The sequence below is a fragment of the Schistocerca cancellata genome, chromosome 3 (assembly GCF_023864275.1).
Source record: "Schistocerca cancellata isolate TAMUIC-IGC-003103 chromosome 3, iqSchCanc2.1, whole genome shotgun sequence".
NCBI classification, from domain to species: Eukaryota; Metazoa; Arthropoda; class Insecta; order Orthoptera; family Acrididae; genus Schistocerca; species Schistocerca cancellata.
The window spans coordinates 538179910-538197378 of NC_064628.1; the positions used below are offsets into that span (position 1 = coordinate 538179910).

Sequence of the window (17469 nt, forward strand, 5' to 3'; positions counted from 1 at the left end):
CACTTATAGGAGACGAACAACCATCATCTTCATGGGTGGCCTTACCACATCTGCCACAACTGGCTGCTTCCTTACAACCTAAGTTGGTGTGCTCCAAAGAGCTGGCATGGAAAACAGTGCCTTGGGTTAGGAAAATAATGCCACACGCTGAGATGGAGGAAGTCTTGTGCTGCTGAAAGCAGGTACAAACAAGCCTGATCTCATGAAATCACCATCCACCCATTTCATAATGTTCTGTATATCAACGATGCCTTCCTGGGACCCCTCAGCTTTCAGTTCTTCTTCGGGATTGTCAACCAGATACCTGCAAGTCACATCACCTTTGCCATAGTTCAAGGTGTTGTGCAGTTCACTTTCTATTGCACACTCCCTGAGGCACTGAGCTTTCTCAATGTTCTTCACTTGTTGGAAATTGGATGTTTCTACCAACAGGGCCTCTTGACAGATTTTAAACTTCTGGTGAGTTCCTGTAAACCCTTTTGTATGTTAAAAGGTGAAACTTTCTAGAATATCTCCTCTTTCTGTTTACTTATAAGAAACATGTTCCAGCCACCAGCAAGTATTCTGTTACTAGATACTGAAAGAATCACTGTAATCTCCAAGTCTGGAGGACTGGCTACACATCCCCTCATGTTTTGTTGGGTGTTGGTAACTACCAGGAGCCCACCCTTTCCTCTGGAGGAGGAAGTGAAGATTTCAAAAGGTCCATGCTGGTCCCACAAGCCGCTAGGGAAATAAAAGTTCACCTAGACAGAGCCCCACATGCCTAGGTCAGCCCTATACAACTGAGGTGAGGCAGGTTCCCTAAAGGTTTCCCGCTAATGACTGTTCCACCTCAACAACCATGCATCTAATCAGCACATAGCACACCTTGATATTGAGGGTTTATTTTTTTTATAGAGGTTTTTACCATCCTTGTGATCAGGCAGTCAAGCCAAGATTCCCATTTCCTATGACACATGACATTCCATCACCACGCAACATTTTGGTTGCTGAAGCATGCCCAGAGCTTATGGTGACAAAGGACTGATGGCACTTACCAATCCCTGGCTCAGGGTCCCCAAATCACCAAGCTGATACTCAGAAAATGAATGCTAAGGGGTTTATCATTCACATCATCAGGAATTTTTGTGTTAATACGACATGTGCATATTGTGTTATGACTTTGGGGTACTACTTCAGAACATGGCTCTGTGAAAGTCTTTGACTAAAAACTAATCGTACATGTAAATTTGAAGGTAAAATAACTAAAATAGAATACCTCCAAAGGTCACAGGCTCCTTTTTTTGTTGTAATTCATCACATATAAAATTTCATGCTTTAAAAACAAAGATGCCTAGAAACTACTAGGCTATAAAGAAAACCATTATTTCAGAATAAGTCTTAGCCTTGTGGAGGTCTTTGGCCAAATTGATGAATGCATATGTTAGAGTAAATATTTCAGGTGATACACAAATCCTTTTCTGTCAAAGTTTATAAAGTTTAAACTTCATACTCATTTATGCAATCAAGTGATTTATTGAAAAAGTTTACATTTAGTTTTTAGTCAGAAACATCCATAGAGCCATGTTCTGAAATAGTGTTTCATTTCTCTACTAGGCAGTGCCACAGTTTACCCAAAAGTCAAACACAACACACACTTCATATTAATACATAACTCCATCTGATGATGGAGATTAAAACCTTTAAAACACATAGTGGATATAAATAAACAGGGACTGGTAACAGTAGGCTTGTTGTTTCATTTGAGATCTTAAAAGTGTTTTTTTCATAAGCAATCTAAAAGAATAAAAAATACAGTGTTACTTCATGGAAGACAATTCAGTTGCAAGCCATTATTTAATTAATTTACTAAGTCTATCGAAAAGCTACTAAACAGACAAACAAGACTTGACCACAGTCACACTATTTACACAGTGCACTGAACGCTGGAGGACTAGCAGTGAAAAAGAGATGGAAGCAAACACCATAGTGTAATAAAGAAAGAAAATATACAGTGCAAAAGAAGATATGGTCGCAAAATAGGACAGCAGAGACAAGTGAAGAGTAACAGACAAGGAAGAAAGAGGCAAAAAGAGAGGTGGCAGAGGAGAGAAGAAGGTTGGTGGATGGAGAAGGATACTGAAGATTCAGAAAAAGTCCTATACAGGGTGATTAAAAGTAAGAGGTGGAGTGATATGATGGACTATGGTCAAATGGTGAGTAAAATTCACCAAGAGGCAGAAAATAAAGAGGAATTTAAGATCATGTGGAATGAAAATTTTGAAGATCTGTTGAACCTAAATGGAGAACTAGACAAGGAACTGGGGAGGAAGAAGAGGAATTGTAAACAGAAAACAACTTGCTGTGGAGAGAAGTGGAATACATATTCAAAAACATTAAAGTAGGGAGGGCACCTGTTTTGGATGAGCCGAGTTTATAGGTGATGAGAGTAGCAGAAGAAATGGGGGTACAGTAGCTCTAAGAAATGATGAAAATTGTGTGGAAAGAGAGGAGGACCACCGAAGACTAGTAAAAGGGTATAACCGTCCTGATATTCAAGAATGGTAACAGAAGAGAGTACAAAAACTATCAGGGACTCACACTGATGACCTATTAGGCAAAGATAATTGACAAGATGGTGGCCGAGTGACACATGCAATTTTAGTTCTTAGAAAAGCATAAGTTTTGATCAAGTTTATTGAATGCATTTTTGTTCGTTTTATCTGTTTCATATTTTAGTTACCCTTTTAGTATATTTAGTGGTCATTATATTTAAGATTTACCTGGATTTCTGATGGTTGTTACCGAGGTTTGACTTTTGTTTGCATATTGAACTCATGCTTGTAATGACAGGTGCACATCTGTGTATATTTTTGTATATACATTCTGCCGTGAATAGCCACCTTAATGCCCTTTTTCTTGTCACATAAATGAAATTTGACATCTCTGTGTTGTGTTTAGGAAATACCTTGTGTTACTCTGAATTGCTGTTAGGTGTGTCTGGTGTCTAAAATTGTGTCTACATATGTATGTTGGTCATTACTGAACTCAAACTGGAACAAACTCAACACATTATCAGAGGTTACATTTTTTTCTACAGGGACATTTTATTTGGCCATGAGTGGAAACTGTTAAAGTTTCCATAGGAAAGTAGGTAGTGGGATGCATTGGGGGAGCTGTAGCAAATGTTTTCACTGGTAGGAATGTAGTGGGGAGAACTCTTGTGAGGTTGCAGAGGTGCTCTCTTGGAACCGTAGAATAGACAGCAGCAGGATTAGGTTAATAGAGGAGCAGGGATGGAAAAACTGTGCCCTTAAGGAACATTTGGCTGAAGCTAGGAGAGAGCTAGTGAGGATGAAGGAAGACAGAGATGCAGGGGTGGGGTTGGGTACTTAGCAGTTGGTAGGAAAGCTGCCAGGAGAAAGATGCAATCTGACAGTTTTGTTGTTCCTGCCAGCAACAGGTTCCATCTGCCAGAGTTGTGGGGTGAGGCGTCTCTGGGTGATGTGGGAGTAGGAAGTGCACAGCAAGCTCTGCCCCTAAGTAGGAAGGTTAGGAACTGCACTATCTTTACAAAGAAGAGCTTAACGCTGCTAGGTAGCAGCAAGCCCCCAATTACAGGAGAAGTTGGGGGGAGGGGTGAGTTTCAGATCACCAGCATTTTCAAAGCTGGGTGCTGGGCTGGATCAGGTGACTGAGATTTTAGGTTCCTTGTGCAAATATTTCACCAAAGATGATCAGATATTGATAAGTGCACTGCATTGGTGCCAGTGGAGACTATCAGGAGATGTGGCTCCACTAGGTATGAACTGCACATCAACAGGATTGGGAAAGGTGGTTTGCAGAGTAAATTTGTGATAGTACATCAGGCGAGTGTGGACCACATATGTCAAATACCAGATATTATGGGTATTGGCGAGATTATCCAGGCCAAGAATGAAAGTAATTTATATTATTTAAATTCTACAAAGACACTGCCTTTTCATCTGTCGTCTTTCCACTGGTACCACAACAGTCGACTGATTCATGCTAGAATATGCTGAATTGTTCTCAGCAAAGCCACCCTGCCAGTCAAATCATGCTGCAGGTAATCTGACTTGTGAGACTGAGGGCTCTTGGAGTCATGGTTGAAAAAATCTCTCTCCTCTGCTGCTAGGGGTCACTTAGAGCAGACATTAAATGGTTTAGTTTCTTTACCTTGGCATTTTCTCTTTCCCTCTTAGATGGGCCTGGGGCTACTGGAGTTATCTTCTCTTGTCTCCCTGGCAATCCTTACCACATATTTGCCATGAGAAAATGAATTGGAAAGTTCCTTTTTCTAAGCTTGAGTACCATATATTAATTACAAGCCCACAACACTTTCCAATCCTGACTACATCTCCAAAGGGATGTACAAACTGGCATCAGAATCAGGATGCCAAATCCATGCTGTTTTCACTTTCAGATGCTGCATAAAAATTACTAAGCCATGGTTGGATGCTTGAAACTTTTGTTCAGGACTATCTGGCTCCATGGTATGACTCATCGGACGTGTGCATGGCACAGTCAGTCCGAGCTGCCTGCCACAGTCTACCCAGAGCTGCCATCACCAATGTGACCACTGTTGAAGCTGTGTTTTAGGCCATCCAACACTGCCAACACCTCTGCCACCCTTGCACAAGTCCATGTTGTGGGTACAAGGACCCAGCACCAACCCGAAGTCACTGCTGTGTCACTTCCTGATGCTGCCATGTCATTCATTGGTCAACAAAGATATGACACAAGCTTTGCTTAAAGGGAAAAGATGCTGTTTGGTCTGATGTTGCCAGAGAGGTCACTGAGAGCTGCTGCTGAAAACTTTTTATTTGTTTTGATGTGAGTAGTTTAAAGGTATGCCCACCACTAGATCGGAGGGACAGCGGGAGATTTATCAAGAAATGTAAGATCAACTTTGTTTGGAAAGAACACATGCAAAGGTGCCTTAGAGAAGTAATAGGAAATGGAGTACCGTAAAGCATCACTGTGCATACAGCTAGCCTTGCTTTCCCATTTTAGGGGTTCCCACAGCTGGTTCCATCCTAGCCTGTAATTTATGTTGCATTGGGTTCACTGGTTCTCACTATTGTGGATAAACCAAACAAATATGTCCACACTTCCAAACAAACTTTTATGGATACAGGGAGACTGTCTGCATGGAGCCATGAATTGTTGGTAGGTGTCGCCAAACTTAAACTGCAAGAAGAGGCAAATGCTTATGTAAATTCCATGGAATTGCTGAGGAACACCGAGGCACTTGATGCCCTTGCAAAAGGGCTAATGGATAGATACAGAGATAAGCACAGCATTAGCTACTACAGAGACAAACTTTTCACCCTACACCAGAATTCCATGGAGAACTTAGAGCATTTAGCTCACAGAATACGAGCTGTGGCGTGCAGTACATATATACTAAGGGAAAAAGAATGAAAGGCATGAGGTACTACTCAGCAAAGCAGAAGTTCTCTGTGTAGATGTATTCCTTCATGAGGCTGATCCACAGATAGGTCCTGAGGTGAAATGTGCTTCACCAAACACACTAAGGAGACTTACAACTGACATTTCCAGGTGAAGAGTCCCAGCAGTTTATTCAGTCTTCCACCAGGGTAAAGCTCACGAGATGTGTATTCATTGCAGATGTGTACTGTACTCATTGCAAACATCCAGATCACAAGGCTCCTTAGTGTTTAGCACTACTGTAGAAAGATCAGACATGAGGGGACAGCATTGCTCTGCTAATAGGTTACCAAAGGGCTCGAAGGAACACAGATATGGGATGCAGGAATGGGAATGGTCCTGCCACCGCTCCTTGCTCCCCTTCCATGAAGAAAATCCAGTAAGAGAAGGACTCACCCAGGTGGCAAACTTAACTTTTTAAGGTAAAATTAAGAGTAGATAGTATATTTTTATTGTTGATACAAGCACACAAATAAGTGCTTTGTTTGTTAAATCTACTTTTGGTTGAGAATTGAAACTGTTGTGTTGTAGACTGAGTGGATTTGAAAAAAGCTACTGTGCCCAATAGCTTTGCAAAATGTAGAACTGGAAATAGACAAAAAGAAATACCAATTACTTTTGAAGTGACTTGGAAGCATGACCATAATTTTGATGGCACTTTAGATAATGATTTCCTGTACCATTTTCAAAGCGTAGTTAACTTCTAAGCACAAGAAGTCCAAATTGAGGGAGATATCCACCATTTTGGCAGTATTCCTGCCATAAGGATATGAGGGAGCTCAGAATGAATGGTCACATTCTGACAACCCATTAAACTACATACCACAGCATTCAAGTTAAACAAAAATGAGAAAATATTAGATGGTACCAGAAAAACTGTTTCGATAGAGGTAAAGAAAGATATTTTTAAATGGAGATATTTTCTTAGAGGATCCATTAACAGATGTTAATAGACACATGCAAAGTGCAGTTTAGCAGGATGAGTATGACAGAGGAGTGTACATTTTTTCCAATGAGCAAACATGATTTTGAAAGCAGAGATGTTAAAATTCCCCAGAATATCACAGTTGCAAAAGTGCATGACATAAATACTAACGAAATAAACAGCATACCAAAAAAATAAACAACCCAAAATACTGATTACATGAAATTCCAATTCAGTTACATCATCTATAAATACAGAAATTGAAATAAAACTTGACATCCATGTAAGGCATATAAGGAAGTATCGTACTCCATTCTTGTTGAATCTGCAACTTTTTTTGAAGAAAAGAAACAACTTCCAGTAAAACTCAGACAGATCCATTTGACACAGAAGCCAATGTGCACTGAAACACACCAACTGATGAATTCTTGTTGCTATAATTTATGTTCTGTCCCTCTGTATAAATTATGATGTAGGGATTAAGAATGATTTTAAGTCTTAGGTGGGAGATAATGTTGTTGTTGTCTATGTAAACCTATTGTTTAGCCAATTTGATGATTGTGCTGTGTATTTTTGCCTCATCAGGCCCTGATTAACTAGAACACTTTGCTTAGCTGATGAATTTGTACCATTCTCGTCTGTATCCTATAGGTTTTTAAGCATGCTACTTTCATATTAGTATTCACTGACTAGAACTTCTTCCCCAATGGATTGTTGGTATGCACAACAGCCAGTTTGTTATGGACATCTGGCCTCAGTTACATGACATGAGCTATGTAGCTGTCACTTTTTCTCTGCTGCATGCCTCTCTGTGTTCTAATGTGGTTGTACCTTGACTAGTAGCCCCAGTGCTCCCAATGCATCATAACTTTTACCTCTTTATGTTACAATTCCCCATTATACTGAAATAAAGCAGTATACCCTTTCCAACCTTGTTTTGCACTTTTAATTATTCCCCAATTTTATTGATTGAATGATTTCTCATATGTTTGTCACTACACACTTTTCACTGTGAGCAATCCGGCAACTCTGTGTTGTTGTACTTGTGAGACCAATGTGTTCATCCAATCCAGATAATCAGCTCGATTTTAGCTCCTTACAACGATCATGTAATTTTTGAGAGCACCATCAGTGAAGTTGTGTTTTTGTTGTGTGTCACAAAAAATGAACAGCACAACACAGAGCAACAGTAAGCCATTAAGTCTTGTGTTAAACTGGGGGAATCTGTGAGTGCAACCTTTCAAAAGCTGAAACACGCCTATGGAGAATAAGTTTTTCAATGATTCAATTCATTTTCAGAATTCCAAGAACACACTGAAGATGAACCTCAATCAGGGTGACCTTTAAGTTCAAAAATTGATAAAAATGTTTGCTTTTTTGATGGTAGGGATACCATGCATAAATAATGTGTTCCTCCTGGACAAACTGTCAACCAAGTGTCTTACAAAGTTGTCACTGAAAAAGACTCAGGAAAAGGGTGAATTGAGTGAGGCCAGTCATTGCAAACAAATGGATGTTGCATTATGACAACACCTCATTTCACAAAGGGAATTCGATTACAGAATTTTTGACCTCAAAAGGTATCCCTATTGTTCCACAGCCCACCTGTTCACTTGATGTGAGTCCTTGTGACTTTTTTCTTTTCTCAGTATAGAAAAATGCCTTAAAAGGATGTCATGTTTGGACTTGAGAGAACATTGAATAGGATGTCATCAACATGTTAAAGAACCTACCAGTTAGAGCCTTTCAGTTCTGGTCCTGGCTTGTAGCTGCTGAAGGGAACAACTTTGAAGGGTAGAATATTGTCATTTGAAAAGAGTAAAACTTTGATAGATAAAAACTCAGTCTCATTACTTCTCTCACACACCTCGTATGTTCAAAGTTTACAAAATTTGAAAGCTTTCATTACAAAATTTCAGATCACAAGCCAATATTATGGAAATGTTACTGCATTATTTTGAAACAATCTGCAGAAATAAGACCCCACTCTCCACCACTCTGAATCACGTATTATTCAACTGCCATCGAATAAGTGCAACCCAGCTTTGCTCCACATGCCCAGTCTCCAAGTAGACATCAGCAATGCAATCCAGTGTCTTTACTTGCTTAGATATGAGTGACACAATTCAGCATTTATAGACTCCGTTTTGCTGTGAAACATACTGAAGACCATTTCTCTCATAAGCAACAAATTTCACTGGCCAACAGACAGTCAAATTAAACGACCTTTATTCTACTTATATGCAATGCCATACCCCATTCTGGTTCCACTTGTGTGTTCCACTTCTCACACATACCAAGGAATGTTAGATAACAATGAACTTCTATTCAGGCATTCCATTCCTTTATCCTAGGATGTTAATTCCCTGCAAAATTGCAAAAAAACTCTGAATGCCGCTATCAAACCATTCCTGATATTCATTCCACAATTTAACCGCTCTCTCAATCTACATCCCGTCTAATCAGTCTTTTGGATACTAACAATATGGAATTGTTCAATTCCTTGGAATAGTTGATGGCACAGGAGAACCAATTAATCTCATTAGATCGAGATGCCACCGTACTATGGCCTTTAGCATATTTTATTTAACATAACTGTTCCTGCAGTGACTTGTGCCCAGCTTGCAGTTCTGATACTGAGCATGACAGCCATTTTAAATGCAAGTTACATAGTAGAATGCATATAGCCACTCCAACTGTTGACGTGTCTTGGCCTAACTACAGTGGACTGTAAAAAGATGAAGTTAGGGAATAATTATTTTTCTACTGTCATGAACCATAAATGTGTGATCTCATCTATTATTGTTTTCTTTAATGAAAACCATTATTATTTTGTATTTTTCTTATGTAGTGCTTACTATTGTTACTGTTTCAAAATTTGTTCATTTAATGTTTTATTGTCAAGAGTTGTTTTACAATCTTTCTAGTCTGTTTAACTGCACTTAATTACATTCCTTCTGTGATCAAGTAAATTTGAGTCAAAGGAGTCACTCTTCAGGTGTTTATTCTAAAAGTTATTTTTTGTCTATAAGAGACATTAATGCAATGAGAAGCAAGATGTTTTGCAGTTCTCATTTTGTGTGTCTGAGTTGTGTCTATTTAATTTCCTACATCACTCTCATTGATGCTCAGAAAGATTTAATCAAGTTGTTGACTTGGTGCATCCACACATTAACATATTTTCAGTTTCGCAACTTTTCTTTGGTCAGTTAAATAATTACAAAGTCACTTAAAGAACTTAATCAGTGATTCAAATTACATCAAAACATATTTTACTTTCAATGCATCCATTATTACTGATCACAGGTAAAATAGATCACTGTGTTTCAAAACTCTGTTCATGGCTTCAATTTGACTTAATGTCAAGTTGGTAACTAATTGGTGCCACCCTGGGGGTTACCCAGATACTAAAAAACATTGGACACCATGTATTCACTTCATTCTGAAACAAGACTTACTGCAGTCTGACAAGTAGGTCCTTCAATGTCAAGTGGCCCCTATTCCATTACTTCCTTTAATAAAACTAAAAGTCAATCATTTAATTCCTTTATTCATCTTAAAAACAAAGCTGTAAGCATGAATTGGTTATTTTTGCATTATGTCCTAATCTTTGCTGTAAGAGTGCTTCATTTGTTTGTACTCCTTAACACTGTTTCTGAAATCATCTCTGACTACCTTTGTAATGCTGCTGCTGTCACAGTCCTGTGCTGCCTGTAGGCACTGCAAAGTGACACAACAATTACAGCCCCATTCCAAGATATGAACTGTTGAACAAAACTACAACCTGAAGTGTTAAATGAAATTAAAATATTGTTACCCCTAGATTTAAGCACCCGTTGGGATTGTCAAATTCATCTGTGGTCTATGCAAGCCAAGGAGAGGGGAAGAGATATAAAAGGTGCCCCAGCCCTGGCACATGAGTAATTTTATTACTTCAGTTTTACAAAGAGGCCAGTATGACATAATCAAATAGTTCACATTGGAGTTGGCTGAATCACTGTCAGCAAAGCCATCTGCCAATCAAATTGTGCTGCAGGGCCACCTGACATGAGAGACTGAGGGTTCTCAGAGCTGTGGCCAAAAAGTCTCTCTCTTCATTTCTGAGCTACCAGCTAGAGCAGATGATCAGTGGCTTATTTTCTTTACCTCAGCATTTTCCCTCCCCTTCAAGATAGGTCTAGGCTACTGCAGTTATCTTCTCTCATAGCTCTGGCAATACTAGCCATGTAATCCCCATGAACAAATAGATGGATACAGTTTTTTTTCTAAACTTGAGTATCACATACAAATTATAATTTTCAGTTCTGAATACATCCTCAAGGAATATATAGGTTGAAGGACTACACCTCTCTTAAGATAAATCATGACAGCAAAGTCCCTGCCTTAAAAGTATCTCCAACTTAGAAATCTTTGCAAAAGATAGGAAGTGCACACCTCAAAAAATTCCTGAGACTTCTCTGTTCATCATCAGAATGTGCAGCCTATTAAAAATAAAGGAAATGTTAGCTTGAAGGCATGACAAAATCATTTTAAAAAATTCATCAAAGCTGCAGGCCCTGTTGTAATGAAGATTATAACATACACTAGCTTGATGTTAGATTACAATCTTTGAATAGCACAGTGATATGCATTGGAGCACTGGTGTAGAGATGGTGAAATACAGTATATAGTGCTGTCATCACATGAGGTGCAAGTTGCTACTGTAGAACTATCTTAAAGAGTGCAGGATCATGTATTCATGTATTTTATCAGAGGTAGCACACATTTAAAGCTACAGAAGATAGTGCAGGTAAACATTTTGAATTGGCAGCTGTTGAACTAACAGAACTAGACATCCATTAGAAGTTAATCAATCTGTTTGTGTTCTACTCATCTGGTGGTAATGTGGACACTTCTTCTGGCAAAGTAATTGAAGCTCTGGAAAGAGTCTCAGCCCCCAAAATTAACATGGTAATATGTGGAGCCATGAATATTAACATGAGGGTTGAGGGTGAAATCAGTAATAGCATTCTAAAAATTTGAGCAATTTTATCAAGGCACAAGTGGTAAACACTGCCATTAGGGTATCAATAATTTCAGGATCAGCCTCATACTGAATCTTACAGATACTGTCAAGAGAGAATTGTGAAGTATTTATATTCTGTCCATTGTTTAAATTAATTTTTGAGGAGACATTGCCAAAACTAGTCACTTCAACAGCAGCAGCTAAGTAAAGTAGGTGGATAATTGCAGGATTTGAAAATCCTCCCAGACACTTAACTTTCCCATTTGTTTACAAAAGCACTACACTAATCCACAGTTCCTAGATTACTCTCATTCTATAAAAATTATATGGGAGGGTACTGCTTGCTACAAAAAATCATTGAATGGCACAATAATATAGTGCAGAAAATAAAAGCAAAGTAGTATGGGATGTCATAAAACATGAAAACTGAAAAAGGTAGATGCAAGTATAATTACATACAAATCAAAGCTGGGAGTAGGATAATAGAAAATCCTCAGAAAGTATTTCTTTGATATAGTGAAATAGTGCCCGCGAAAGGCAAAGGTCCCGACTTCGAGTCTCGGTTGGGCACACAGTTTTAATCTGCAAGGAAGTTTCATATCAGCGCACACTCCTTTGCAGAGTGAAAATCTCATTCTGGAAGCACAATGATGTTGTCCCCACAATCAAGCTTGAATTCAGGAAGACAACACAGAAATTAAAATATAGGAAAGAAGTGGGTGTAGACAAGGCTCCAATCTCTTTTCTGACAGCTTGAATACACAGCACACAATCCCCATAAACAAACATAATAATTGAGCTTACATATGCTGTGACGATCAGCATCTGTATGAAATATTATTTCGAATTATTTACTGAATGCAAATTCCATGGCATCAGCTGCCATGGGTATAGATGTATTACCCAATAATGACATATGAAAATTTGTGCCAAACCATGACTTGAACCAGGATTTCCCATTTATTATGAGGAGTCAACACAATTTTGGCTACCCATGCATACTCCCCAGTCCTTTAGTTCAAGGGCAGTTCTTTTTCCTTAAATTTACAGGCTCTTGAAAAACATTTGAACCAATCCTGAAAGATAGACTAATAAGTTAGTCAATTCTTAGCTATGGGATTTCTTCTGGGGTCTGAAGGCACAAAACACGGACACAATTTTTAACCTTCAGAAAAGAGCCATAAGAATAATAACTCGAAGTAGTAGTCAGGCACACCATACAGAATATTTTTCAACTGGGTTTCCTTACTGCATCAAATGATTACATCTACCACTATGTTGTGCATATCAGGAAAACATTACTAAGGACTTTCTTAGTAGTTTTATGATAAATCATGGAACAAGAGCCAGTTTGGACTTCCATTTACCAAGGAAAAACAAACAAAAAACTCAAAACAGCATTTCTATCAGTGAATAAAATTGTATAATAAATTGTCCAGGGAGATGAGAAAGATTAACAAAATGCATCTGTTTAAAAAGACAACAAAAACATTCCTTTTAACTAATGCTTAATACACAGTCAGAGATTTCTTAGAGGACTCAGAGTAGTAGTTAATAGTGTAAGGGCATAACTACAACACCTTGTCACATCAGAGTAATGTAATGCTTTTTCAAGAAAAATGTGTGTCAAGATCTACAGTGCATCGTAGTAACACCTTGTCATTCTCTAGGGTTCAGTAACTCTCTCACTATTGGGGGGGATGCTGACTCAGTTTTCCAGGTGATTGAGAGGAGGACATGAGGATGTGCAGGAGCATAGCTGAATGTTTATGAGACAGGAGTTAGTACAACAGGACAGCAGCATGTTCATGATCCAGGAGTCACCAGCAGATATACTTAGGATGTGCAGTGATTGAGAGCAGAACTGTGTTTTATATTATAAGTTATCTGAGACAAATTGTATGTAAATCAAAGAATATTATCCAATAGGAAACAAACAATGTGGCAGTGCAACTGTTAATATACTGATATCATATTCAGGAAGATGAAGTTTGCTTTTTTCCAGCCATCCTTCTTTAGATTTCCTTTGGTTTTTCTAAAACGTTTCAGGCAAATGTCAGGATGGTTCCTTCTTCAAAGACCATTGCTGACCACCTGTTCTGTTTTCATAAAGCTCACTTAGATACTCTGTGCATATATTTTGAGCTATTGATTTTCATTGCATTACCATGACAACTGCTGTATCACTGAGATGATCCTTACATGAATAACTCAATAAAATGAATAAGCAATAATGTTTTCTCTCACACTAGACCATGACTGTTTTATCCACTGACACACTTGTTTGACTGTAGGTTGTTTTAAAGCTTCCTTTCTCATATACACTTTAAATGATTTATTTATTGAGACATCAAGAGGTTACAATTGTGAAGTAGGTACTCCCAGAATAACAGAAAGCTCTGCATGTCCCTGTCTCAATTTCTCTTTCACATAATTTTTCAGATGATGACCAAATTGATCTAGCACACAATTTCCCACTATCTGTTAATCCATAATTTCAAACCAGTTTTGTCCATCCAGCTCTAGTCATGTACATGAACAACACCTAGTGGTATTTCAGAAGATTTTGGCATTGTTTGGTGCTTGAAAATGATCACATTGTATTAAGTTTAGTACTGTCAGCACAACATGAAAGTACAACAGTGTAATGCATTTTTCCATGTCCATTTATTTTTATAGCTACAGTTCTAGCACTTTTCGTGGCAACAGTTCTGTTATTCGGCACATCAAATGTCAGAGGAGTTTTGTCCATATTCACATTCATCTTAGTTCCACATTGGGCTACTTTCTATGTTGAATAATAGAGTGATGCAAAGATAACATTTTCTCTTCATACTCTTGTGGCATTTACTGAGCTATTTTAGTTTTGGTTCGCATGCTAAGTTCATGACACTTCATAAACCTGTAGCACCAACCAATTCCACCCTTAAGTCTCTCACATTCCACTGTAGCACTAGCTGATGAGCATGTACTGTATTTGAATCATTTTTGTTCTAATTGAATCCATTTCGATATGTCGCCTTCTACTTTTCACCATTTTGCTTTCAGTCCTCTATTTGGACATTTAGTCTTCCTCATTTTTTCAGTTATTTTTTACTAGCCTGACAATCATGAATGGATTTTTGTTTTGGTAGAGGGCCAAAATGTTGCTCAGATGGACTGTTTTCTTCTGTACATGCTATTACTTTCAATTTATAACCCGCATCATATGAATACTGTTTATTTTTTCCATTATGAAACTACCTTCTAACAAAAATTTTGTACTTTTATCGATAACACAAATCACTTTCAATTCAAGCTCACTGGCACTAGACTGTTAATGATGCATCATAGTCTATACAGTGTTCTGGGTTTGTGATGGCAGGGTGGGAGGGAGATAGTGTTAGCAAGCTTGTGAATCTTCGCAACTCATGTTCATTGCATTGGTGCACTGCTGCTGCCAAATAGAGATATTTTTCCCACAGCATTGAATATATGGGCATTTTTAAGTCTGTCAGGAATTTTAAATAAAACATTGGACATTTTTATATTACTCTAGAGTATAAGATGTGCCTGAAGTCTAGAGGCAAGTTTTTGAAGCAAAAAGTGCGTCTTATAGTCGGTAAAATATGGAAACTGATCTGTACTTCTTACCCTTCCATACTTTTGTAGTCTTGTAAACTATAACTAAAAAATGATTCAACTAACAAATGGATTTACACAAACAAGTAAGCTTACATTGTTAATGGACTGTGATAAAGAGTATGTATTACATTAATATACAGCGAAAAAGCACATAAGCATCAAAATTTGTTATCATTAACGGTGTGTAGAAGTGATGAAATAGATGTATAAAATTAAAGTAACTGGTACACAACAAATAATGTTAAAGTTAAAGATCCTACAGTTTTTTAGAGTTATTATTAGGATGTATGTGTTAGGGGATGCATCAGCAATGGAGTTTAAGATTCAAACTATTTTACAGTGGGTGCTACATAAGTGTATAAAGCATTAAGGAAGTTCTTCAGAATCCAAATGACAAGTAAAAATGAACAAGACAGTAATCTGCATAGTTGGACAGGTGTCTTTAAAACCCATTACATTCTGACATCACTTCCATGTTCACTCTGAACAAAAAGAATGTGGGTCTCACAAAAAACTTAAGCAGAAGATATACAAAACTCTTTACTCTACATTTCTATGAGATTCATATAAGATATATGATAGAAAAGTACCAGGACAGAATTTGCAGCATTCCTCAGGAACAGAGAACTGCTCCTGTGGGCTGCAAGGAAGTGGCGGACATGTGATGTTTGGATCACGGCGTACACAATGCATGAAACCATTCCGGCACTGGCAGTCCACACAAGTGCGTAGGTTCACTGATTCACCATCATCGTACATCACTCCTCTCAAGAGACACTGTTCTGAAACACATAGAGTATGTTTAATGCAAAAAGCAACTCACAATTTTCTTATTTGACCAAAGTTGTTAACATAATACATCACACATATCAGAGACAACACCTTCTCTTGAATGATTAAATAGAATAACATTGACATGATCTGTGTTTCAAATACTGTGAATTCCGTGATAAAACTAGCAGAAAAAAAGACAGACTTATTTCTTGATTTACAACTAGCATGCTTGCCATAAAACACTATTACTGAACTGAAAGCTCAAAAATGTAATACATTTCCTGGTTTCTTCATTGTGGACAGTTTCTAAGAAAGAAAATAAAAATTTTAGATTACTGTGAAAACCAAAAACATGAAAACACTTATGCATGGCACAATAATCTTCTTCTTCCTTATTATACTAATATTTTCTCTGGTCCGCTCTTCCTTTTAAGGTCTTGATACCATGATATATTTGCTTATCCTGAATTTGGCTTATACTTCCGTGGTTGGATTCCCTTTCTGTCACTATAGCATCATACTAAGTAAAAAATAGGAGGTACACTCAATTCTGCAAAGCTTTATGTATCGTATAAACTACTCAAAAAACTTTTGGACCATATGCAGATCCGTTAATGTATGTGGCCTTAAGGTTCAATGGAAGCACAGAATGAAAGACTCAATCTTATAAAACTAAAGAATAATTTAATTGTGAAATAAAATAAAAAATAATAAGAATAAAGGCTGTCACTTCAAAACTGCATTACACTGTAACATGTTTGGACCCTCCTTGAAATGCTTGCCATCAATGTAGTACCTAGATAAACATATGGCTTCTCTTTTGAGCCTCTTTGGTACAGAAATGTGTAAACCACATCAAAGATTTGAATGACTCCATATATTAGCTCAAGAACTTGCATGTCAAGCCAACTGCCAAATAGTAAGTTTTGACAAAGCGTCTTTGACAGGTGCCTTATTGAATAAATTCAAACTCATACAAAGTTAGCAGGGAGTAGATGTTATGACAAAGCGTCTTTGACAGGTGCCTTATTGAATAAATTCAAACTCATACAAAGTTAGCAGGGAGTAGATGTTATACATATCTTCAAACAGGTGCTCACCTTGGTTTATTTTTTACTGAATACCCAATACTTTGAACCAAACTGTGATACTGCTATGGATAGTCCTGTGTCCCCCATAGTAGCTAAGCTTTATATACAAGATGTTGAGGACAAAGCACTTCAGTCAGTGATTCAGAAACCCATTTGTTTTCAGAACTAAGCAAACAATACCTTTGTGGTTAGATCACTTGTGACCTCAATGCTAGATATGAAAATGACTTCTTGGATCAACGTGTATATCACATATCAACATACATTGACCTGCATTTACGTAGCTATTATAATCAATTTCAAAGCATTTGTGTATTAAGGACACTTGTTCATACTCCTTGTGCTGTATGAACAGGTTATTCAAGAGTTAATAAATGAAATGTATCTTCTGTCCTCTGGTGAAATCGTAAATGATGCTGGGTTTTACAAAAATGGCCTCAGCCCTATGAGACCAGGACTATACCTCATTCCAGGTACGAGTATGAAATTATACAGTAACCAGACATGTTGCATTGTTAAAGACAGATGAAATGAACACAGACATTAAGGTTAGATAGAAAATCTGCTCTTGCTGACCAGTGTCCTGATACAGGCCA

General features: G+C 37.8%; 1 protein-coding gene across 1 annotated transcript in view; it reads right to left on the minus strand.

Annotated features, from left to right (window-relative positions):
- Positions 1-17469, minus strand: part of LOC126175368 (protein kinase C-binding protein NELL1-like) — a 931698-nt gene that overhangs the window by 209727 nt on the left and 704502 nt on the right. Inside the window, exon 8 of the mRNA XM_049922135.1 lies at positions 15599-15790. Coding sequence (XP_049778092.1) covers positions 15599-15790 — 192 coding nt within the window. The remainder of the gene's footprint in view (positions 1-15598; positions 15791-17469) is intronic.